The sequence below is a fragment of the Triturus cristatus genome, chromosome 12, assembly GCF_964204655.1.
Source record: "Triturus cristatus chromosome 12, aTriCri1.1, whole genome shotgun sequence".
Taxonomy (NCBI): domain Eukaryota; kingdom Metazoa; phylum Chordata; class Amphibia; order Caudata; family Salamandridae; genus Triturus; species Triturus cristatus.
The window spans coordinates 1,448,739-1,474,850 of NC_140595.1; the positions used below are offsets into that span (position 1 = coordinate 1,448,739).

A 26,112-nucleotide genomic window follows, 5' to 3' on the forward strand; every position below is an offset into this window, starting at 1 on the left:
TGAGATGTAACAGATGAGCTCCCCAGCCGGAGAGTGATGCATCTGCTGTTAGGATTATTTGTGGGACCGGGACCAGGAACGGTCGACCTCTGGAAAGGTTTGTGGTGTTCCACCACTGCAGAGAGCGATGGGTGCCGTCTACCAACACCAGATCTGTCAGTTGCCCCTGGGCCTGGTTCCACTGGCGTGCTAAGCACTCTTGGAGTGGACGCATTTGGAGTCTTGCATGGGGCACTATAAAGATGCAAGAGGCCATCATCCCTATGAGTTGCATAAACACTCTTGCTGGGAGAGAGTGTTGACATAGGAATTTTTGACGCAGAGCCTGTATTTTTGCAATCAGGATTGGGATAGGCTATGGCTTTTGAGGTGTCTATGGTGGCTCCAAGATATTGTTTTGTGTGTGATGGTACCAGGTGGGATTTTTGATGGTTCACCGTGAAACCTAGCTGGTGAAGTAGTTGGACCGTAGCGGCGGTATGTTGCACACATTGTTGGTAGGATGCTAGTGACGCAGTGCGCTTCCCTGACGCGTCTAGGAGCTTGGACTCTTTGTCATGTGGGGGTGCTTCGCCTGACGCCTGAGAATTTGAGCGTTTCCTAGCTGTAGATACCACTAGGGAATCCAATGGTGCAGGGCCCTTAATGTAAGAAGGGTCTGTGGGGGCGGCTTTGTATTTCTTGTCTATACGAGGATTAAGGACCCTGGCCCTGACTGAGTCTTTAAAAACCTCAGGGGCATGTTTAATTACGCCCTTTAGCATAGGTAGAATGGCAGTAGACCTATGTGCATCGTCAAAGGTGTCTAGGAGAAAATCCTCCTCCACTGGGTCAGTATGTAATTCCACCCCGTGGTAGTGTGCCGCCCGTTGTAACAAATGGTGAAAACCCAAGGAATCTTCAGGTGGGCATGGCCTAGATGGGTAAAGGTCATCCTGTGGGACAACTGGGATGTCCGGGTTGTTATAATCATCCCATGGGTCTGGAGATCCAGTAGGGGTGGGATTTTGTGGCACATCTGCTGGATCATAATAAGGGTCCCCCAAATCGTCTGGGACAAGAGACAAGGTGGGGGAACGATGAGGTGGAGGTGGAGAGGGTGGTGGAGGTGGAGGAGGTGGGGAAGGCACCCTGAAAGGAGAGGTAGCAATGTCCTTTCTCTTTGGAGGTGGAGGTGGAGCTGGCCTGTCCAAGTATCTCTTTTTTGAAGACAATGTCAAGTGTCCAGTTTTTGGATCCTTGGTGAGTGTTTTTTGCAGAGGATCCGGTGTGAAAAGTTCCTGCGACACTGGTTGTTCGGTCGGCGCCGAAGGTTTCGGGGCCGACTGTCTTTTAGGCTTATCGAAGCCGTGCTTCTTTGGGACCTCCGATTATTTGGTCGGTGCCGAAGAAGGTCTCGGCACGGGAGTGTCGGTGCCGAGGGCCTTGTGATGTTTGGTCGGCGCCGGAGGAGCAGGTTTCGGCACCGAAGAGTTCGGTGCCGGGTTCGGTGTGGAGGTGGAGGCCGATTTTTTTCTTCGGTGCCGGGGGGTGTTTCTCGGCACCGGTGGTCGGCTGGCTCGAGCCCGAGCTGCCTGAAGGCTTAATAGGCTTCTTTACCGGGCCCGAAGGTGGGGTGTGAGAAGCAGTGTCCTTGGTCTTGCCTAGGCCCGGAGGCGAAGGTGTGACCGACGCCTTTTTCGGTATCGGCGTGGGAGGGGGAATTGTACTCACGACCTGCTGCGCCGGGGTGATGTCCTCCACATCTGAGTCGTCGGCCTCGGAAGCGCTGACGAGGTCGTCGTCCTCCTGTTCAATGTCCTGCTGTCCCGGAGCTTCGACGTCGTCCCCGAAGATGTCGACTGGAGCGGAGGTCGAGGAGTGCGCCATGTTGCGTCTAGCCCGTCGATCTCGAATAGTCTTTTTTGAGCGAAAAGACTTGCAGGCGGGACAGTCTCGGGCCTCGGGTTCTGGGGAGAGGCAGAGGTTGCACACCTCATGAAGATCGGTGTGGGTAAACTTGGACCCACATCGAGGGCACTTCTTGAAGGGAGTTCTTTCCATCAGCCGAGACCGGAGCCGGAATAGGCCCGAAGGCCACCGTCGACGACCGGAATCGAAGAAGTGCCGAAGAGAAGATGAGTAAGATGATTTATCTTTGAAGAAGCTCGATGAGCGAGGATTTGTGTGTCGATCGGTGAACTGGGAAGTTCGGAACCGGAGCGCGAAGTATTACATCCGAGCCCGATGGCGGAAAAAAACAATCTGAGGATGGAACCGAAGCCCATGCGCAATACTAACCAGAGGAGGAGTCACCGACCTCGTGACTCCCAAAGACTTTCCAAGAGGAAAAACAAACTGCAAACATCCGGGCCCAACACCAGATGGCGATCTATGCACAGTGTATAATCTGCAGCTCATATGCCTCGAACATAATCTTTAGTTTGCCTCGTTCCGTTGAAGCAGGCGGTCGTGCATCCATAATTTTCTCAATAAATACATGAATTCAGTGGCAGCATGTTGATAAGTTGGGGTCTTGTGGTACTCTCCATCCCCTTTTTGAGGGGCAGGAGTCGAAGTTGAACAGTCTGACTGTGATGGTGGTTCTGGAAAGAGAGACCTTAACCCATGTTACTGCTGGGACCGCAGCACTTGCTACTGACTTCAGATGTTCCAGTGGAAGGGGACGGTCGTCCGTGCCAAATGTAGCCATGATGGCTAGTAGGACATACATGACCACACCATCTTTACAATGTTTAAGATGGCATTGATCATTTCCAGCAGGACTGCTTGCAACGCCTGGAGGCGTCTATGTTGGAAACCCAGCTGATGATTGCTGATTGGGTGACCCTGCAACTCTCTCACTACCTTTTATGACATTTTACTTGCAGCTGGAAGTTGAGCACTAGAGGGGTAGCTGCTCTGCTTCTATGGGAAGGAGCCATCGTTTTACCCCCGGAGGGGTGTGATGTATGAGGAAGGGGGGAACTAATCATTATTTTGTGGAAGTGTTGATGATGGTCTGAAAACTGTAAGTGAATTAAGTGGCAGAAGACCGTGAGTGTGTGGTAAAAGTACACATTATCCCTAGTTTTAAAATACATTATTGTATGACTGCGTGTTCACTGCTCCTATGGTCACTGGTTGATTGGATAAGTGTGGAGCATGGGACGCTTCAGCATCTACATTCCTTGCTCTCTTGCTGGGGATAGAATGTTATGACCATGTGCCTAATACTCGCAACGAGGCTCAACGCCATACTTAAGGTATTTCTAAATGGAGTCAATACTGTCATCTGTGTTTGGCTGGGTAGATTCTCACGACAGCCATAGCCTGGGGTAGTTACAGGACACCAACGTTCATCAGAGAGCACAAGAGGGCACAGCCCACAGTTTGTGGGTGATGTGCACCCACCACTGCCATCCTCATTCTACTGTTGTTGATCACCTGAGGAAGAGGATAGAAAGGAGGGACTTGGAAATGGTAAGAACAAGTGTATGGAATAGGTTTCTCTGTCTTCAGGTCAATGTTAATGTTGCAATGTTTTTTTTTATAAAACTATTGAAAAGTTGCCATTTCAGCAGGTGTTCTTTTTTAGTTTGCTGGACTCCAACCTGCTGTTTGTTTTTCAGGCCTTTAAAATGACATACTAATCTGGTGCTTTTTTCTAGTACACGTACTTTTCCTAACCCTGATGTATGATTTGTGGCAAATATGATTATCATCTTTCGGGCCGGATGCCACTTCAGAGGGTTAGCGAGTGGAGAAGAGGACATAGCAAGTCCCAGGCCCTCGGGCCATTGTCATGAGAGGAAGGATGCTTGTGAGATGGTCTTTGTCAATGTCAAGATTCGGTGGGTCGGTCATTTCAGTCCTTACCTTTGGCCCACTGAATATGGGAGCCAGCACTTGATACATGTGTTCAGTGTTCCTTGGGTTTCAATGGCCGATACCGTCTCGTTTCCAGCCTCCTCATGTATTTGTTGTTCACAGGTGACGCCATGAATAACCAGGCTGGTAAGGGTCAAGTAAATCGCCTGTGCTGGAACTTGTCGAGCGAGCAGATCACCGCTATGACTGCTGACCTTATTGAGAAAACAAAGAGCGTCTACGACGCGGTGGGTGCGCAGGATCTTGAGGCTGTCTCGGTGGAGAGCACTCTGAAGGTGCTGGCTGACGTGGAGGCGGAGTACACAGGTAGGATTCTGACAGCTTTTGGGTCACGCTTCAGACCGTGTGGGGTGAGTGTTGTGTTTAACAGAGGACAGTGGTGGTTGTGTGGCATTTACAGGTGCTGGCTGATGCGGTGGTGTAGTACGAGGGTAGGGGACTGCTAGAGCCCTGCTCAAGCTTCAGAAGGCATATGGCATGCGTTTTACACAAGACAATGGCATTTGTGTGTGGCAACTGAAGGTGCTATCGAACATAAAGTTGGATTACTCGTGTAGGATTCTCCTAGGCTTACAACCTCACTACAGAAGATTCACAAAGGACCAGGGCAGGCATGTTGCAGCTTTGACACTGGTTGACATTGAAGGGGAGTAAATAGGTAGGGTTCTTCCAAGCACTGGTTCAAGCTTCACAATGCATTGTGTGTGTGTTTTACAGGGACGATGGCATGAGCACTTGTTTCACGTATGTGTCAGAGGAAGGTGCTGAAACTCCACGTTATACCTTCATCCTTTCCAAGACTAGTGTTTCGGGTAGGACCTCACTGACTGCAAGGGAAGGGTCCTTTATGAAACTTACATTGACATCTTTATTAACTTTTAGAAAACAATTAAAATTGACTTTAACAAAAAAAGAACTTGCGGTGTCTACTATATGGGCTTTCAGCACACCCATCCGTTTTGATTTGTTCCTTTATGTGCCCATTCCTTTGTTTTCATTGGTGAATTGTGTACATTTGTCTCTCCTTATGCCGTTTTGGTCACGCCCTGGAGACTGGCCCTGTTACATGGAGTTTAGTTGCACTAATTTTTCTCTTGCCTGGGCTCGAAGACTGCAAATCATGTCCTTATCTGGTTTTCCACTGTTTTGCTTTCACAAGCCATTTCAGGAGGCGGGGATGTTGTTTTTCATCCTATAACATTTTTGGTTTCATTTGCTCAAATGTCCAAACCTTAAATAATATACTTACTTAATGGAAGTGTAGTTTAAGAAGACGGCAGACAGTAAGATCAACCTATTTACTTTGTGCATAGCACTAACTAAGCCTCCCTTAGCACCACCTGAGCACCAACGCAGCACCACCACGTCAGCATCACTCAGCACCACCTCAGTATCACTCAGCATCAGTGTGGCAAGCACCACCTCAGCCTCAGCGCAGCACCACCTCACCCTCAGGGCAGCACCACCTCAGCATCAGCACAGCACCACCAGTGTATCATCAGCGCAACACCACAGCACCGGTGCAGCCACACCTCAACAGAGCACCATTTCAGCATCCGTACAGCACCACCTGCTCATCAGAGCAGCCGCCACCTGTGCACCTCAGCACCCTCACCGCAGCAGAAATTCAGCACTAACGCAGCACCAGTTCATCATTCGCGCACCATCACCTCAGCATCAATGCAGCATCACCTCAGCACAGCTCCAGCTGAGCATCACTGGCCATTTTCCAGCCATCTTCTCAGGAATCTCTGATGTTTCTTTAATTTGAGAAACCAGAAGGCCCTTTCACCTGAGACCAAGATGTCTATAGAATGAGGAGAAACGGACTGAAACCTCAGCAGACTTCCATCACCTGCTAAGCTGTCATCTCTCCAAGTTTCTGGGTTTATACAAGTGAGGTTTGAGAGCCCGAGGTGGGCAGTACTGATGTGATGTAAATGCACCAGCCTGAGTTACTGTGTGAACTGTTGTGCCTCTGGATCTCTCACTCACTAGGTTAGTTAAAAGCGCACCTGGGACGGCCGCGTATGATTCACATTCATCCCGGGGCCCATTCTCGGAGTGTAATGATGTGCCGTTCTGAGTGAAGTTCAGGAGAAATGAGTGTGGTGAAACTGGATTTGTGGACGACTTTCCATTAAGCCAGTTGCCTCCTGTTTTTCCCTTTCAAAGGCATTCACCAGGCTAGTGAACCGATCCTGATGAAATCTCTTCATGCTAAAAAATGTTGTGCATCACGTTTGTTTTTATCCGATTTATGCCTACTGTTTAATTTTGTTTTTGTTGTCTGGTGGCAACCTCTTCACTACCTTAAATGCCCTTCTTTTTATTTTTCAGGGTAGTTTCCTCCTGAGCCCCCTTTTATTTTTCACCCCACATACTCCTGCTGGGCCCCCCTTTCCCTTTGATTTTTTTACCCTGCTCCCTCCTCAATACCCTTTTTGCACCTCTGTACCTGTCACTAACTACCCTAATACTTCCACAACTTATTTTTTTATTTTTTTATTACCATTTCCTTCTTTTTGTTGCATATTATCCTTGCCAGATTCAGTATAGAATAGGGTGACCCAGTGTCCCTCAGAACCTGGGTATGATATGTAAGCAAAAACAATGGTTCTGTCGGGTGCAAGCAACTATTTCTTATCCTGTTAACTTAATTATTTACACCATTCAAAAAAGTTCTCATATTTCGATATTGAGACAATTCGAGTGACAAGGAACACAAAAAATAACACAAGAACAATACTGCGTAATGGGTACTACCTTCTTTCATATAAATTCCATCATGTATATATACCCATAGATTAATAAAATGCTGTCAAAACTCTGTGACATCTAACGTGCTGCGCGATTGAGTGACATATTGTGCTTAGTGAAAAAATAAGGTGAGTATTATATACAAAGTGATAGCAATATGTACATGGGAGGCCAGAGTGTCTAACAAAAGACAATGGCTCTGCTGCTATATCCAAATTAATTATTTGCATGCAGAGTCTTGATCTGGACCAGGCGGTGCCGTCGACGTTTCAACCCAATATATGCATTATTGAGTGGTCAATGCGGGCCTTCATCAGGACAATGGGGGAGGGGTTGACAGCCTAGGGGCAACCTGAGAGAATCCTGGCTAGCTAGTCAATGTTGGCAACTGGGAATCTGGTCTGTATACGTATTACAGCACCATCATGTTCAATCAAATTATTTCAACGCTGCGGCGGAGTAATTACTTCGCACAGAGGTGCGCTGGACGTTAAATACGCAGTATTGTTCTTGTGTTATTTTTTGTGTTCCTTGTCACTCGAATTGTCTCAATTTCGAAATATGAGCACTTTTTTGAATGGTCTAAATAATTAAGTTAACAGGATAAGAAATAGTTGCTTGCACCCGACAGAACCATTATTTTTGCTATTATCCTTGCCAGACAATATCTGGTGCTCCTTCAATCAATCAATCAGGATTTGTAAAGTGCAACTACTCACCTGTGAGAGTCTCAAGGCACTTGCAGGGGAGGGGGCGGCTCCTTTGAGTGCTGGGGTCATCCGAAGAGCCAGGTCTTGAGGTCCTTCCTGAACTGGGGCAATGTGGGAGCTTGCCGGAGGTTGAGGGGGGGTCGTTCCAGGGCTTGTCTGCGAGGTAGGAGAAGACTTTCCTCCCGTTCTGGTCTTGGAGATGTGTGGGACGGTGGCCAGAGAGATCAGCTGATCAGAGGTGTTTTTTGGGTGTGTGGGAGGAGAGGCGGTTGTTCAGAAATGTGTGTCCGGTGTTGTGAAGGGCCTTGTATGATCCTTTCCAGATCTTGGTGGATGTAGAAAGCAGACTCTTACAACCTGTGTTTCCTTTCAATTTTATCACATTTCTCATGGAAATGCAATTTCTACGTTTTAATTTTTAGCTGGAGTTCTCAGTTTTGTTTTTTTATGGAACGGAGGGACAGCTGACTCGCTGTTAGTCCTCTGCACTCGGAAGGACCTAGTACGGGCAGGGACTGTCCTGGGGCCAGTTCTCTGCCCTGAGAATCATGATGGCTGTGAGGGGGATCTCTGGGTGAAGTTGTGTCTGGTGGCGCTGCTAGACTGAAAATTGTTCATCGCGTGAAAGAAGACACCACTGAAGTAACTGTTGTATCAAAAACAAGCTCTGTTTCTACTGGGTTCTTAATTATGAGATGTTTCCAGATTTTGTACCTCAGTGCCCACATTTGGGTGGGGCATGTGTCCCTTCTAACTCTTTAGGCGTGATCGTGGTCTTTCCACTGTGGATCCTGACGCTGCCTGTAAGGTCACATGATGTTTATTGGTGGCATGTCCTCAAAGGCTGTTGTTTATCAATGGTGATAATGGTGCTGGAGGGAGAGGGTTTGTTGTCTGCCGTGCAGGGGCGAGTAGCCTTTCATTACTACAGAATCAAACCAGCAACACAGGAAAAATTCTTTATTTTATCAGAGCTCTGAAAAAAGCCTGAGTAAGCAGAGCTCATTGTCGACGATGAACTGGCATCAGCAGTTTCCTGTTGTTCGCATGGCCTGATGTGCGGCACCTACAAAGCACAATGTTTGTGCTGCTCTTGCATGAGAGCGCCCTGGTGCTTCTGCAAGCTATACCGAGTTAGAGAGTTAAATGTTTCTTGTGGGTGGTGCTTGTGTATCCTGCTGTAGACTATGTGTGGGATGAGAACATCCATGCACATCTTTGCGTGGGGTGAGAGCTCTCTAAAGTAGTGGGTGTAAGTATGCCTTGTAAGGCTGTGTTAAACTGAATGCCACTTTCTATGCTATAAGGTTGAGAAGTTCTTAGTATGTGGAGGGACGGAGCTGGTAGACGAGCACTCCCAAACAGATATTGAGGCCATCAATGAGCAGGGTTTGTAGAAGAGGGAGAGATGTGTCAAAAAGGTATTTTTAGAGAGTTACGAGCTCCACTGTGTAAGGTATTCAGGTGGTGAACATGGCAACGGGTACGATAAGGAGTAGAGCGTGTGGTTTGCCACAGTCTCTGAATGTATGATTTGTGGAGGAAGGTGGTAAAAGCTCCATGTTATATATGTTATCTGGTGAATGAGAACCTTTCGGTATATGTTGTGTAGGAGAGCAAAAAAGAGTGTCCACCTACGTCATGCATAAAGTGTGAGAGCATCAGAGGGTAGGATAAGTGAGTGATCAGGGTTACTAGTGTAGAGCATGTGGGAATGAGCGCTGTCTCTAGTTTTGATAGGGTGAAGATGCTACAACACATGACATGTGAGAGTTGAGAATGACCGTGTAGGGAAGGGTAGGGCAAACATACCACAGTATAGGGTATGTAGGAAGGGAGTGAGCACATTGAGTTGTAGGATACGTGGATGCGTGAGTGTGCTATAGACAGTGTTTCAAGGGAGAGAGCGTCATGCACAGGTAGCATTGGTCGCAGCACAAACTACATAAAGCAGCATGATTATCAAAGCGGAGTGCTGGAGATGTGAGGGTGACAAGTGACATAATACACATAATATGGGAATGCCAACGGCTTCAAAGTTATTGGAATGCATGGTCAGAAATACGCTTGATATAAAAAATAAAATTACTCCTACAAGCGACTAGCGGTCCTACACAGCGTTTGATGTGCTAGATATGCTAATATACAGTTGTAGGCGGTTGGCTGTGACACCAGCCGGGACTAGGCATTATATGGGTATGAAATGGATACGACTCTTACAGGGGACTCGTAATTTGATGACATGCACACACTGGCAACCTTTGAAAAAAACAGAGTGCTTCGGTTTGACGCGGTTTGGGGTCCATTTCTGAAGTTGCCAGCATTGATGGAGTGGCAGAGGATCCGATCGCGAGAATACTGATAATAAATACGTATGTGGAGAACTTCACGGCAGATCAGAGAGTAGAAATCAGATTTGTCAGAAATGAAAGAACTGTAGATTTTTCTATATATGCCAAGTATTGCACAAACCAGCGTGAACACACCTGACAGGGTACTGCACATTAAAGATGAACTGTTTTGGGATTGTTTGTTTATTCCTGTAACCTAGCCATTTGTGCTCTGCGTTTATAAAGAGTTGTGTTGAATTATAATTATAGTTGCGGAGGGCATGGTGAAGGAAGGATGTACACAGGAGGTACGCCAACTGGATGTTGCAGTTTCTTGTTTTTACCACATATTGTAGTTTTGCTGTGAAGTTGGCATTATATCTTGTGCTTGTTTGTATTGTGCCAAGGTTTTTCAGTAAAGTTTTTGAAGTTAAAAAAGAGTACTTTTCCACCTGCGACCACCCCCTCCCAAATGGGTAAAAGTGTTGAGTATGGGGTGCATCACATAGAGTAGCATAATGACTAGATGTCTGTTGGAGCCAAAAATCCTAAGTACAGATTCTGAGATAGTGTGTGTTGTGGGCTCAGAAAAGGATCTTTTTCTACAGCTCGGTAGAATCCTGTGCTAGTAAGTGCTGGGTGATGCACAGCACACTGGCCCTGGCAGCTCCTATGTCTAGTGCTTGTTTGATTGTGACTGGCTTCAGATACCGAGTCTGGGTTTGATTGGCCAAACCCTTAATTCAAGCCACAGGGCCAGAGGTGGAGGCGTGGTACTTGTTCCTCAGCCTGAAAGCGGTGAGCTGGATTCAGCTTCTGCTCTGGTGCTGGTGCTTGTGCTGTGAGTGAAGTACAGGATTTATTAGCCAGCTTCTGTGCCTCAGAAGCCTCAATACCTTATACAAGACTTGGAAAGGAACAAGGAGACCTGAGCCAGCGTCTGTGCCTCAGAAGCCTCAAGACCTTATGCAACCCTTGGAAAGGAACGAGGAGACCTGAGCCAGCCTCTGTGCCTCAGAAGCCTCAATACCTGATACAACCCTTGGAAAGGAACAAGGAGACCTGAGCCAGCCTCTGTGCCTCAGAGGCCTCAATACCTGATACAACCCTTGGAAAGGAACGAGGAGACCTGAGCCAGCCTCTGTGCCTCAGAAGCCTCAAGACCTGATGCAACCCTTGGAAAGGAACGAGGAGACCTGAGCCAACCTCTGTGCCTCAGAGGCCTCAATATCTGATACAACCCTTGGAAAGGAACAAGGAGACCTGAGCCAGCCTCTGTGCCTCAGAAGCCTCAAGACCTTATGCAACCCTTGGAAAGGAACGAGGAGACCTGAGCCAGCCTCTGTGCCTCAGAAGCCTCAATACCTGATACAACCCTTTTAAAGGAACGAGGAGACCTAAGCCAGCCTCTGTGCCTCAGAAGCCTCAATACCTGATACAACCCTTTTAAAGGAACGAGGAGACCTAAGCCAGCCTCTGTGCCTCAGAAGCCTCAATACCTGATATAACCCTTGGAAAGGAACAAGGAGACCTGAGCCAGCCTCTGTGCCTCAGAAGCCTCAAGACCTGATGCAACCCTTGGAAAGGAACGAGGAGACCCGAGCCAGCCTCTGTGCCTCAGAAGCCTCAATACCTGATACAACCCTTGGAAAGGAACGAGGAGACCTGAGCCAGCCTCTGTGCCTCAGAAGCCTCAATACCTGATACATCCCTTGGAAAGGAACGAGGAGACCTGAGCCAACCTCTGTGCCTCAGAGGCCTCAATATCTGATGCAACCCTTGGAAAGGAACGAGGAGACTTGAGCCAGCCTCTGTGCCTCAGAAGCCTCAATACCTGATACAACCCTTTTAAAGGAACGAGGAGACCTGAGCCAGCCTCTGTGCCTCAGAAGCCTCAATACCTGATACAACCCGTTTAAAGGAACGAGGAGACCTAAGCCAGCCTCTGTGCCTCAGAAGCCTCAATACCTGATATAACCCTTGGAAAGGAACAAGGAGACCTGAGCCAGCCTCTGTGCCTCAGAAGCCTCAAGACCTGATGCAACCCTTGGAAAGGAACGAGGAGACCCGAGCCAGCCTCTGTGCCTCAGAAGTCTCAATACCTGATACAACCCTTGGAAAGGAACAAGGAGACCTGAGCCAGCCTCTGCGCCTCAGAGGCCTCAATACCTGATGCAACCCTTGGAAAGGAACGAGGAGACCCGAGCCAGCCTCTGTGCCTCAGAAGCCTCAAGACCTGATACAACCCTTGGAAAGGAACGAGGAGACCCGAGCCAGCCTCTGTGCCTCAGAAGCCTCAATACCTGATACAACCCTTGGAAAGGAACAAGGAGACCTGAGCCAGCCTCTGTGCCTCAGAAGCCTCAAGACCTTATGCAACCCTTGGAAAGGAACGAGGAGACCTGAGCCAGCCTCTGTGCCTCAGAAGCCTCAAGACCTGATACAACCCTTGGAAAGGAACAAGGAGACCTGAGCCAGCCTCTGTGCCTCAGAGGCCTCAATACCTGATACAACCCTTTTAAAGGAACGAGGAGACCTAAGCCAGCCTCTGTGCCTCAGAAGCCTCAATACCTGATACAACCATTTTAAAGGAACGAGGAGACCTAAGCCAGCCTCTGTGCCTCAGAAGCCTCAATACCTGATATAACCCTTGGAAAGGAACAAGGAGACCTGAGCCAGCCTCTGTGCCTCAGAAGCCTCAAGACCTGATGCAACCCTTGGAAAGGAACGAGGAGACCCGAGCCAGCCTCTGTGCCTCAGAAGCCTCAATACCTGATACAACCCTTGGAAAGGAACGAGGAGACCTGAGCCAGCCTCTGTGCCTCAGAAGCCTCAATACCTGATACATCCCTTGGAAAGGAACGAGGAGACCTGAGCCAACCTCTGTGCCTCAGAGGCCTCAATATCTGATGCAACCCTTGGAAAGGAACGAGGAGACCTGAGCCAGCCTCTGTGCCTCAGAAGCCTCAATACCTGATACAACCCTTTTAAAGGAACGAGGAGACCTGAGCCAGCCTCTGTGCCTCAGAAGCCTCAATACCTGATACAACCCTTTTAAAGGAACGAGGAGACCTAAGCCAGCCTCTGTGCCTCAGAAGCCTCAATACCTGATATAACCCTTGGAAAGGAACGAGGAGACCCGAGCCAGCCTCTGTGCCTCAGAAGCCTCAAGACCTGATGCAACCCTTCGAAAGGAACGAGGAGACCCGAGCCAGCCTCTGTGCCTCAGAAGTCTCAATACCTGATACAACCCTTGGAAAGGAACAAGGAGACCTGAGCCAGCCTCTGCGCCTCAGAGGCCTCAATACCTGATGCAACCCTTGGAAAGGAACGAGGAGACCCGAGCCAGCCTCTGTGCCTCAGAAGCCTCAAGACCTGATACAACCCTTGGAAAGGAACGAGGAGACCCGAGCCAGCCTCTGTGCCTCAGAAGCCTCAATACCTGATACAACCCTTGGAAAGGAACAAGGAGACCTGAGCCAGCCTCTGTGCCTCAGAGGCCTCAATACCTGATACAACCCTTGGAAAGGAACCATGAAACCTGCGCCCTCCAAAGACCTCTCAGGAGCTCTTGTTTGTGAGGGAACTGTACTCTAGCAAATAGACACTTTACACAAAGATAAGCAGACTCCGCACATAGTATGTTACACAGTGAATGTTGGCATGTTAAAGACACCAGCAGGCGGAGGGTAGAGAGTGGAGAACTGCACAGTGGTGGGACGCCATAAGCAGGCAGTGGAGGGAAAGCACATGTTCGCTTGAAAGTCTGATATAGTTGGGAGTTGGAGAATGTAGAGTCATCGTCTGTGAAGGGGGGACATGGTTGGGAGAGCCTTGCAGTGCACATGTCTGGGGGAGCGAGGCAGAGCACATGGTTGGTGGACAGGGCAGTCGACATGGTTGGGGGAGTGAGGCAGTGGACATGGTTGGTGGACAGGGCAGTCGACATAGTTGGAAGAGCCTTGCAGTGCACATGTCTGGGGGAGCGAGGCAGAGCACATTGCTGAGGGAGTGGGGCAGTGGGCATGGCTGTGGGAGTGAGGCAGATCACATGATTGGGGAGCGGGCAGTGCTCATTAAGGGGGAAGCAGACTGCGCCCATGACTGTGAAAGTAGGGCGGTGCACAATGTTTGAAGTGCTGGCAGTGTACATGAATGGGAGAATGGGATGTTACACATTATGTTGGTGAGAGAAAAGTGAGAAAGTATACTTAGTTAGGGACTGGAAAGTGGGACGGTACATTCTCAGGAGGGTAAACGTGCAGCTAATCATGGGCGAGATGGACTGTACATCTGGTCTGCAGGACTGGGACAAGATATGTGGTCGGAGCAGTGTGGTACAGTGCACGTGGTGAGAGTGGTAGGGAGCTGGTACATTTGATTTGAGGACAGTAGAAGAGTACATGGTCAGGGTGAAAAGTGCGAAGGATGCACAATCGGTGGAGAATGGACCAGTACACCTGATCGGAATGGAGAGTGGTACAGCAAGCATAATGGGTTGGAGAGTGGGACAGTGCGCTTGATTGGCAGAGCAAAAGTACGTCAGGATGGAGAGTAGTAGGTACACATGATTGGAGTAGAGGGGAACAGAATACATGATTGGTTGGAGAATGGGATGTAAACATGATTGGTTGGAGAGTGGAAAAGTACATGGTAAAGATGGCATGGTCAGGGAGAGTAGAACTGTACACATGGCTGAGGGCTGAAGAGCTGCACTATAACCACTGATCGGTGCAGAGATGTGTTGTCCTTCAGTTTTACTGCTGAATCCTGTATGCATCTATTTCCTGGAAGCTTGTTCGTGGTAGGGGTGTTCAGTGTTTTTCATTGGTGCGCAGAATCTGCTAAGTGTTTGTATCTTAAAGGAGAGCTTGTGCATAATTCTGACCTGTGCTATTTTTTTCAGTTCAGAGGAATATGTTGGATTTCCCTCAGCATGTCTCTCCCAATAAGGACGTGCGTGCGGCGAGTACAGAGGCTGACAAAAAACTCTCGGAGTTTGATGTGGAGATGAGTATGAGACCAGACGTATTCCAGCGGCTTGAGCGGCTGCAGGTCAGTATAATGCATTCAAAGATCAAGAATAGGGAATGCAGCTGCCACATGGCCCACAGCAGGTGAGCACAGGGATCACATCATACCTAAATGGTCCTGCGAGAGATCGCTCCTTGCAGGGATCACGCACATGGCATAGAGCAACCAGAGGGCCTGCTGCAGATAAGCATAGGAACTTCGCCAGGCCTGCAGACTGGGAGCATAGAACCTATCCTAGACATAATGCCTACAAACTGCACACACTGCATCGTGTATAGGCCAGTCAAGTAAGGCTTGCACAGTGAACACAGGACCTTAATATGAAGACAGGGCTTGTAAGGAAGAATGTGCCTGCTGCAGGCACAAGGAACACAGGTCTTTCTGAAGTTGCCGATCACAGGATCTGCAGATGGTGAGCGAAAGGGTACCGATGAAATAACCTGCAAGGGTGAGTGGTGTACTGAAATGCTGAACATTTTCTGGGGTGGCTTGTGTTCTCTTTTGGAGGGGATCTTGCCTCGCAGTTCAGAATTAACTATTCTATGAGAAACTGTTTAGTACTGATTAGCGTCAAGGGGGGGCTATTTCTAGAATGGTGTAGTGGGTGAAAATGAATTGTTTGGAATGCTACCAAAAGTGATTGCCAGTAGTTTAGATTATTTGCAGGTATTTTTCCTGTCACCTTTTCTGTGCTTGCTGTTACACCCTAATTTGGCAAGGGTCTGCCCAGGTGTGGGCTCCTTGCTTGCTGTGCTCCAGCATTCAGACAAACCCCACGGATGAAGCCTAAGTCTGGACTGGCCTGCGGTTGCTTGTCTTCCTTTCTGCATTGGGCCTTCCTCACAGTTCGGGTGAGCTGTTATACACGGGTACAGAGTCAGTACCGATTTGCTTTTGGTGGATCCCTGTCCGGAGTGGCACAGAGGATGAAAAATGCTGAATTATGATGATACTTGGAGCGATTGCCAGTGGTTAAGACTATTTGACCCCTGCAAGCACTATACAGGATGTGGGTATAGTGCTTGCAGGGGTCAAGGGTTAGAGATTGTTAGACAAAGGCCAGAACTGGGTTCTTACATTAATCAAGATACAACATTGTGCCCTCTAATTATCCATAAAATGCTCCTACTGGTGTTCATAAACTGAAGCTGAACCCAGCGTATTCAAACCTACAACACTTGAATCTCAACGCGCAGTTACAAATCTCTCAAGCTTCAATGCAGCTTTTCCTAGAGAGTCCCAAGCCCCCTTCTGTGTGTGCCGTCATTGTTCGATCTCTACAGTTCCTAAATAATGTTCATGGAACCTTTACGATATAGGATTATTTCCAGGTTGCTAAGAGTTTAGTGCGAGCTTAGTGTTTCAGTGGACCCAAGAATGCAAGGTTAAAAAGGGATGAGCAATCCAAAGAATGGAGTTCAAGTCAGCTGCGTAGCTCAAACCTGCTTCTCCTGATGCACATCATGTTTTAGGATGTACTTTAGAAATTCATTTTTTGGTGGGTGGGTGAATTAAGGAAAATCATATGATGGGGACAGTAATGTGTATCTACTCCGTGACAGCGGAAGGAGATCACATTTGGAGCAGTCCCAGCGATTCTAGATTAGACAAGTCTGTCATCCATTTGAGTGGTGAGAGATGATCCGTAAATCACTTGAGAATTAAGGCTTGCATCGTGTTGTGCAGCAGGGGGAAGTTCTTTTTTAAGGAGGGAGTTCACTAATAACCGTCTTCGCAGACAATGCAATAAAGGTGTGAGAGGGAACAGCGATGGGCATTTTTTAAACTAAACCAGACCTGCCATCTTGGAGGAGTGTCTTCATGAACCAGTTCTGCCCCCTTGGAGGTCAGCCTACATATCCTGTCTTCAACTGTCTTGAAACTCTGTCTCCATAAACAGGTATCCTGCCCGATTTAGGTCTGTCTCCAAAAGCAGTATATCCCACCTCCTTGGAGGTCTGTCTCCATAAACCAGTTTCCTGTCCCATGAAAGGTCTGTCTCCAAAATCAATCTCCTGTCCCCAGAAAGGTCTGTCTCACTAAACCTGTCCCCATGGACGTCTGTCTCCATAAAGCAGTATATCCCACCTCCTTGGAGGTCTGTCTCCAAATCAATCTCCCGTTTCCAGAAAGGTCTGTCTCCACAAACCAGCCTCCTGCCCCCAATGAGCCTTAACGATCTGTCTCCATAAACCAACACTTCTCTCTTCAAGTCTGCCTCCATAAACCAGTCCTCTGCCTTGGAGGTTGGTTTCCCTAAACTAGTCCTGGTAGGCTAAACCATATGTACAGTGCAAAAACATTGCTGTTATTTAAAATAACGCTGTAATCAAAGCAGCGTTAAATTCTCTTTCAGATTCTCAAACCAGTGTGAATTAATATGCGGGGCAAGCTGTGGACTGGCTTGAGACAACCTGGACCGATGGGGGGGGGGGGGGGGGGTTATCTAATCTACTGATATATTAAGGCAGCAAATGATTCCAGGTTTCAACTGCAGCAAAATGCTTACCAGAAGTGAGAGATGGAAAAGAAAGGTATGCAGAGGGGGAACTCCAACCTCTTTGAGACTGGGCAAGCACTAAAGAAAGTTGGGGGCTGGAAGCACACAGTGCTTATCCGCAGTGCTAGCTCGGCAGACAGACTTGACTACACCTGTGTATGTTCCACATTGCATAACTCTGCAAGCGCGTGACTGCGAGGAGTTTTGACAGCCTCTAAAAAACAAAAAGTGTTAGAAATGCAAAGTTCAACAAACAAATTAAACCATAAAAAACAAGGTAAATTCTGGGAGCCTCGTAGCACCCTGGGAGTAGTGGTTCAGAAAGTGGAAGAATTTTAGCAAAATATAAATGAAGACAAGAGGTGGGTTTAAAAGTGTCACCCATCTGTTTAAGGTTGCATTAATTTACGGAGTTAAGTACGGATGGATGAGATGAAGTACACAACTAGAATGGAATCTGGTCAAAACCTACTTCCTGCTGCCCTTTTTTGGTCTCCGCTCTTCCCTTTTCCGTGCCCATGAGATGTCTGTCCTTGGTGTCCCGCGGCAGGTGGATCTTGCCGCTCCATGTCTGGTGAGCTAAGACCGCTGTGTAAACGATGTGCAGGTGGTTGTACCGCTGCCACTTAGGTTCTTCCTCGCTGCAAGGGGTAAGGTTTAGTTTGAGCCCTGCAGGGGCAGGATGTTACGAGTTGAATATAGCGAGGGATGATTACATTGCTCAAATATCTCTAGAAAAACGAATTTTGAAAACCCTAACTATGCACTCATGCAAGTTCCTTGGTTGTGGTCACTTACAGGAAAAGGTGTCTGCTGAGTCCCTGCAGCCAGAGATGAAGCGCTACTTGGAGCGGCTGATCAAACTGGGTAGGAGGAATGGTCTAAACCTCCCGCCTGAGACACAGCAGGTAAGGCCAGATGAAATGTAAACGCTTCAGCTGGTGCCCTCCACGCCAGTCCGAGGCCGGTCCACCCCCTTTGTCTATTTCAGCAGAAGCTATCTGTTCAGTCACGCACCCTTTTTTAGCTCGAGCCTGGGGCAGCTCATGTGCAGCTCTGCGAGGCATGCTGTATTCAGGTAGGGACTTGAAGCTCCACCCATATTTGTCATTGGCTTGCGTCATTGTCCTTTGTAAACAGTGGCTTTTCATAGGTCTGTAGGCTTAGTAGTCCCTCGTAAGTACTGCCTTGTCTCATCTTGTAACCTCCCATAAGGACTGACCCTCTTACTTGTGTTTAATTAAAGCCTCTGAGCACTATTTCTTTAAATGGTTTTCACCTGCCTGCTATTGCAGGCAAGACCGCTCTCTCCCAACACTTTATATAGCACGGCATGCCACAGTGGCGGCTGCACCTTTGTTTAATTGGCGGCTCAGAATTTAGCAGCATGAGCCGCATCTAAAGAAAGGTCCACAGTAGCTATTAAAGTAAAACCGCGACATGGGGCGCTTTTGCAAAAAAAAAAAAAAAAGGCATTTGTTTGTCAGTTGCTTTTTTTGTTGTTGTAAAAGCGCCTCATACCGCGCTTTCACTTTAATTGGCGGCCGCAGACCTTTCTTTAGACGTGGCTCCTCTAAATAAAGGGGCGTGGCCGCCATTACAGTGAAAGTGTGGCTTGGGGTACTTTTACAAAAAAAGTATTTGCAATGCAATAGGTCTCGCATTTGCGAGAGTTTAAGCTAACCTAGAGACTGATGTGTGGTAGAATAAAATGGGGGTTTCCATTAAATAGACAGTGAATGCTCACCTCACCTGGCCTATCATGGAGAACAGCTATTACACCACTCCCATTCTATCCAACATGTTTGTCATGTCACGGCTCCCTGGACGAGGGACCCCACAACCTTCCCTCCATAGATGGTATCTCCTCACCCCACTATAGAAGAGGGATGCCTCCACTCCTACCTATAGGAATGAGTGATGCTGTTTCTCCTCCCCAATCACAGATGACATCTCTCACCTCTCCTGGCAGATGACATCTCTCACCTCTCGTGGCAGATGACATCTCTCACCTCTCGTGGCAGATGCCATCTCTCACCTCTCCTGGGAGATGACATCTCTCACCTCTCGTGGCGGATGACATCTCTCACCTCTCCTGGCAGATGACATCTCTCACCTCTCCTGGGAGATGACATCTCTCACCTCTCGTGGCAGATGACATCTCTCACCTCTCGTGGCAGATGACATCTCTCACCTCTCGTGGCAGATGACATCTCTCACCTCTCGTGGCAGATGACATCTCTCACCTCTCGTGGCAGATGGCATCTCTCGTGGCCTATGATGAATGTGTGAAAGTTCTCTCCTGGCAGATGGCATCTCTCGTGGCCTATGATGAATGTGTGAAAGTTCTCTCCTGGCAGATGGCATCTCTCACCCCTCCTGGCAGATGGCATCTCTCGTCTCTCGTGGCCTATGATGAATGTGTGAAAGTTCTCTCCTGGCAGATGGCATCTCTCACCCCTCCTGGCAGATGGCATCTCTCGTCTCTCGTGGCCTATGATGAATGTGTGAAAGTTCTCTCCTGCATTTGTTTCAGAAAATTAAAGTGATCAAGAAAAAGCTCAGCAGCCTCTGCATTGACTTCAACAAGAACCTCAATGAAGACATCACCTTCCTGCCCTTCACCAGGGAGGAGCTCGGTATGAAACTGCGAGAGGGGGATGTCTGTATGGGGGTATCGGAGCAGACTGACAAGTGTAACTACCGGGGGTGGGGGGCGGACTGAGACAGCAGAACTGACTGCAGAGTACAGCTATCCGTGGTGGTGTGGTGGGCAGCACAACAGGTTGCAGAGTACAGCTACACGTCTGTTTAGTCATTGGAGGGTAATGAAATTCAGGGCCCTGGGACACTTGTAAATGAGGACTGGGCAGTAATTATTGACTGCCATGATCCATGAAGAAAGCCTCACGTTGTAGCAGCGCCCGAAGTCCCTCAAGTTGAATTTGTGTGTTTTAGACTCGTGAGGGACCGGACTTCCTCACATGAGAGACAGTGTGCCCCTTACGAAGCAGAGCCCTGTGCTACTGGATCTTATCTCCCTCCTTAGTAAATGTAAACTTGTCATCGCTCTCTGTTCTTTCTGTTGCAGGTTCAGACATTTGTGACTAGCCCTCAGGTGTTTAGTGAACGGGGAGTAAACTAACTTATATACAATGAACCCTGTGCCTTAAAATCTGATGTCATCCTAGAATTTGATCGGCCACCCATCTGTCAGTCGCTATGTTCAGAAGGGCCTTTTGTGGCGCTGGAGCTGTCTCTGTACCTAAGCTGTTGGCGAAACACTTAAAACCCCTCTTCTAACCTTCATGGTGCCAGAAAATGCAGAACTTCAAGAAATACTCTTTCTGCACAGATCCTTAGTCATTTCTCGTGGCCCATTGGTTCATGCAGGATAAAGTTATTGTTTACCCCAGACGGTTCACCTTCTGCTGTAATAGTGCTTTAGAACCAGTAAAGATTGTCGATTAATATGAGGGTTTCAGCAGAGAGAACTCTACTACTGCAAAGAATGCGTTACTGACTGAAGTTTTATTTTGTATCCTTTCACCTGCCCTTCCACCGTTCTTCCTCTTAACCCTGCCCCCCCCCCCCCCAACGTGCCACACCTAAAGAAGGGCTCCCGGAGGACTTCCTGAACTCATTGGAGAAGACTGAGGACAACAGGCTGAAAGTCACTCTTAAATATCCCCACTATTTCCCGCTAATGAAAAAGTGCAGTGTGCCAGAGACGCGGCGGAGAGTGGAGCTGGCCTTCAACTCCAGGTGCAAAGAGGTGAGTGGGGAGTGCTGCTTTAGGCACTGAAGGTCACCCCCGACAACCTTCGTCCCAGAGACGCGGCGGAGAGTGAAGCTGGCCTTCAACTCCAGGTGCAAAGAGGTGATTGGGGAGTGCTGCTTTAGGCCCTGAAGGTCACCTCCGACGGCCGGGGAGTGCTGCATTAGGCACTGAAGGTCACCTCCCACGGCCTTCATCCCAGATGCCTGGCTTTTGCCTTGGTTCTGCAGCCATCTCATGAATGATGTTCCGTAAATCCATGCTTTTTTTTCTTCTGGCCTCATTTTCACGCACCTGCCTGTTGGAAATAGCTTCTGCTCTCAGACTGTGGCCTAACCTCATTTTTTTTCTAACTCTTTATTTTCCTTTCTGCCTTTTCAGGGAAACTGTTCCATTCTGAAGGAGCTTGTGGACCTGAGGGCTCAGAAGTCCAGTCTGCTTGGTTTCGACACACATGCTGATTTCGTCCTCGAAATGAACATGGCAAAGTCTAGCAAAAATGTAGCCAACTTCCTATGTGGGTAACTACTAATACATGCACAATCACTGTATTTCGTCACTTTTTCTTCATCCCGCACAGGTTGGAAAGTGTGCAGAGCATTTCTGGCCTGATTAGTGTGTATAGGGAAGGTTTGAAGCTACAATGGGATCTTAAACGGTGCCAAGGTACGTAGGGCCCAGCATCCTCTTCCTGTCGTTGGAAATACCCTTTATTAAGGCGGGTGTGCACTCCAACGGGATTTAGACCCTTGATACCCCAATTTGTGTTAGTTGAAGGGGAAGTGGGAGCGTCTTCCCTTTTCGTAATAAATCATAGTTGCATGCCATATTATATTTGATATCCCTTTTTAGGTCTCGGCTCGAAGGCTGCGCTTGCGCAGTCTCAAGCCGAGATTTAATGACTTGGAGAAGAGGGGCTTGAACCCGCCCCTCTTCTCCCCTGTTCTCCATTGGCTGGCCTCTTCAATGCTGGCCAGCCATTGGAGAAGAGGTCCCGTCACTCCGATCAGGCCCCGTCCTTTTCGGATCGGGGGGCGTGTTTTTTGCAGAAAGTCTAATTATCTCCTCCAGCCAATGGCAAGAGGAGATAACAGCAAAACACGCCCCCGAATCCGAAAACGCCGCTGCGTTTCTCCGAAGCATTTCTGCTCTGCCTCGGAAAAAAGGCAGTGGTGGGCTCAATTGTACTGTCTGTAATGTATTATTTGTGCTCAGTCGACGTAGCAATGTTCAGGATGTTATCTCCACATTTTACAGATAGCTGCCTCATAACGGTGGGCGTCATTTAATTAGCAAATAGGGCGACAAAGTGTTCTAACTGTTCTTAAATATTTATATAAAACTTAATTACGGTAGGTTGGGCTGCTGGCGCGGAAGTGCGCTAGCTCGCCGGGGCAGCAGGGCTCTGAGAGGCACATCAGCACCCAGGCTGCATAGGCGGCCGCTGTGCACACGCGCTGAGCCGGCTGCCGCCTGCATCCTCGTTCACCCGCCGAGCGTCTCTCCGCGAGCAACCGATGCGCAGCTCTGCAGTGTCTCCCCGGGACCCGGCGGAAGGAAGGCAGCTGCCCCTCCTCGTGCGAATCTCTTCTCTCGGGGTCTTCTGGAAATGACAATCACGCCACTTCTCAGCTGCCGTGTTCGCAGTGCGCCTGTCCTCAGAGCGGTCCTCCGGCCGGGGGTGTGCACCGGTTTCACCTTCTGTAGGAGGCAGACCGTGCCTTGACAACAGCCAGCCTCGTCTGCAGAGGGACTTTGCATTTTCCTGCGAGGGGACGTGGCGGCTGCTGCCAGTGCATGCTCATTGGGTTGTATCATCGTGGACTCCTGTCCGGAAGCCCAGGAGTGGTGCTTATATTTATTGTTCATAATGATATAGGCAGCCATGGATTTTAGTACCGCGTCGGTGTTTGACCGTCATAAAGGTAAGTCAATTTCTGATAATTTCTAGGTGTCCTGCTTGCCCCCATCTCAACAGCATCCAAACACGCACAGACGCAACGTGTGCAAAAGGCATATCCGTAAGTCGCCTCGATGGCTTGTACACACTGGAATGCGTCTGTATGCTTGAACGCAGTTATTACTGGAGTGGAGGCCGTGTCGTTTGCTTGTAAGTGTCGAACATGTCATCCTTGCAATTGGCAAGTAATTAAAGCAGAGGTATAAAGCTCTCGCGGGCTAATTGACTTCTTTGCGACGCTGCTGCGTCGCACGCGCACTGCCCGCGCGGCGCCAGTGCACCACGGCGCCCAGCAGTCTACTACGAACTCAGCTTCACTTGAGGACAGCGCTCTCTGGGCTGGTTGCTATGGAGATGAGCGGGCTCTCAGCTGTCATTTCACAGCGATGTTTTGAAAAACGTTCTTGTTGGCCGTATGTATATTCTGTGTGCGCGGTTGTCCCGTTTTTATACCGAAACTTCAGAGCTTCTTGTAATATGTTAAAAGGCTGCTGGTGTTCGTGTGAACTGAATTACATGGACGAGCGCTCTACCTCAGTCTTTCTTCTCTGGTCCTAGCCTGACGCTATTTCGACCACTTCTGACTGATAGGCTTTCTTTGATGGCGGTGTCCCGACTGAAGCGCACAGCCACTTCAAAACCAGTTTCTTTTCCTAAGAGTATGTCAGTTAATATCACCGATATTATGAGCGGTATTTAAAATGCGGCCTACATTCCCTTTCCTTTTTTTGTTGCTATTATTTTCCATTGTTAATGGGGCACATAAGTGCTAACTAAATAGCAGAAAGATGTAGTGTTTGACCAGTGACGTATGTGTTTAAATGCTTTGAAAATGGGCTTTTCACAGGTTGCACTGAGCGATTCATAAATTCGCACATCTGTTCAAACACACTAGTTCACATTTGTGGACTTACAGGCCAGTATTTTCAAGAATAAGTTGTTGAAGTTCAGGTTCCTTCCACAATTCTTGAAGACGTCATGGTTTGGCATTATGAAAATGGGAATGTCATCATTAACAGATAAACAATTTGCAATCTTTCGAGGTAGGAATGGAAGGCACAAAAACGTAGACTCCCTCCCTTGAAGAATACTGCCTCATATTTTTCAAATGAATATCATATTTGGCAGTTTTAATTACTTTTTAATTAAAGCCTTATCAATAGCATGGCGTGCGTTTCGGGTTTGTATGTGTTGAAATTTACATTTTATAATTCTCTAAAAAGTAAACTTTAGCGATAAAGCCAAGTAAACTCACGTTTCTCTTTACAAGTTACTGTAATGTTAAATAACAAATTTCATCTACGAGTATTAATTTACATACCCGAGTATTAATTTGTATACTCATTAGGTCTCGGCTCGAAGGCTGCGCTTGCGCAGTCTCGATCCGAGATTTAATGACTTGGAGAAGAGGGGCTTGAACCCGCCCCTCTTCTCCCCTGTTCTCCATTGGCTGGCCTCTTCAATGCTGGCCAGCCATTGGAGAAGAGGTCCCGTCACTCCGATCAGGCCCCGTCCTTTTCGGATCGGGGGCGTGTTTTTTGCAGAAAGTCTAATTATCTCCTCCAGCCAATGGCAAAAGGAGATAACAGCAAAACACGCCCCCGAATCCGAAAACGCCGCTGCGTTTCTCCGAGGCATTTCTGCTCTGCCTCGGAGAAAGGCAGTGGTGTGCTTGCCTTTTGCTCTGCCTTGTTAGTAATGTTCTTTACTCTATGACGTGTGTTTTAGATATTATCTTCTTTCTCACAGTGTTACATGTTCGGCTCGTAGCAGTGTCTCTAGGTGTGATGGTCAGGCTCACTGCTCGCTCCAACTAAACTACGTTCTTGAAACTTTACATTATTAGCGGTTTGTGTTTAACAGACTATAAATACATGTGGAACAGCACGTGCACGTCGTAGTGTTGATGTTGAAGGCTTGACGTGTTGCGCGTTCGAAGATAAAAACAAGCCTACGTGCTGTCGCGCGAGCTTTATTTATCCATACTGCTTATGTTACAGAAAGGTTGCCACGAGAATGTCTCAGCCAGTAAAGGGACGTGACTCCAACGGGCATTTTAATAGGTGTGAGAAGTTGGCCTGATGTATGATGTCACTAGTTCTAGTGTACACCTTATATCAGTCCAAATACCCTTATGGTGATTGGTTGTAAAGTCAACCTTATAGACCAGCTATCCTAGTGGTAGCATGGACAAGAGCAGTCTTAGGCTAAACTCTGAATGGCATGTGAAGCCAGCTGTGATACCATATATAATCCCTTGAATACCAAATGAAAGGACACCACAACAGATATATATATAAAAGAAAGTGTATTTATTCTAGTCAAACCCTCAGCACTCTTTATGAGATTAGAGGTAAGTACAACACAGTCTTATTTAAGCATACATTAAGTCACACAGGTAAGTAATACAGTTAGGCCCTAGGGGCCACGCAAACCATATACTAAGTAAGTGGTATAAGGACCACTGTCACGGAAATAGAATAGGCCTAGGCCTAGGGAATCGCTGGGGCTACACTACACTAGCGTTAGTTAGGAAGTGGGAGGCCCACGGGATTCGTGTGCGGAGTGGAAACACTCACGCGTAATGCGTAAAAGTCACTAGCAATAGTACAGTTTAGAAAACGGTAGATTTAGGACACTTCCGGAGTAGCTAGGAAGTCGAGACTGGAAAACTAGACACTAGGATAGTCACTATCCTGATGAGCACCGGAGTACCCAAGTTACCTAGCCCACAGGCTGCGGGTGCATAGGGGTGAAGATGCGTCGGTTTTCGTCGTCGACTCCTATGGATGCCTGAAGAAAGATTCTGACAGGCAGTCAGTGAAGAGTGTCCGGTGGATCCCAAGGCTGGGATCAAGAAGAGAGGAGACCTGCAAGCAGAAGGGACAGAGTCAAGGTCACTAGCCAGTGACCATGTGGAACCATGAAGGAACCAGGCGATGTCGTGAAGATTGCAGGTGAAGGTGAAGCTTGTCGCTGCAGCCAGGAGGACCAGGAAGCGTCGAGGACGACCAGGACCAGGAGGCGAGCTGTCCCATGAAGGCTCTTGCTGTCGGCGGCGTCGAAGTTGGACTAGGACTCACCAAGCCTTGGCAAGCTGAACCCACGAAGAACGGAGGACTTGCTTCTGGTGCAGACCAGGAAGGTCTGGGGTGCTTCTTCTTTGCAGA

At 48.3% G+C, this 26,112-nt stretch overlaps 1 protein-coding gene across 2 annotated transcripts in view; it reads left to right on the forward strand.

Moving 5' to 3' along the window:
- THOP1 (thimet oligopeptidase 1) overlaps positions 1 to 26,112 on the forward strand; it is an 88,867-nt gene that overhangs the window by 12,362 nt on the left and 50,393 nt on the right. Inside the window, exons 2-7 of one of the 2 annotated variants that reach the window (XM_085638416.1) lie at positions 3,973 to 4,176; positions 14,577 to 14,725; positions 18,005 to 18,112; positions 19,741 to 19,843; positions 20,819 to 20,979; positions 21,364 to 21,499. In XM_085638416.1, the coding sequence (XP_085494542.1) occupies positions 3,973 to 4,176; positions 14,577 to 14,725; positions 18,005 to 18,112; positions 19,741 to 19,843; positions 20,819 to 20,979; positions 21,364 to 21,499 (861 nt within the window). The remainder of the gene's footprint in view (positions 1 to 3,972; positions 4,177 to 14,576; positions 14,726 to 18,004; positions 18,113 to 19,740; positions 19,844 to 20,818; positions 20,980 to 21,363; positions 21,500 to 26,112) is intronic. The other variant, XM_085638417.1, reaches the window with a different exon arrangement.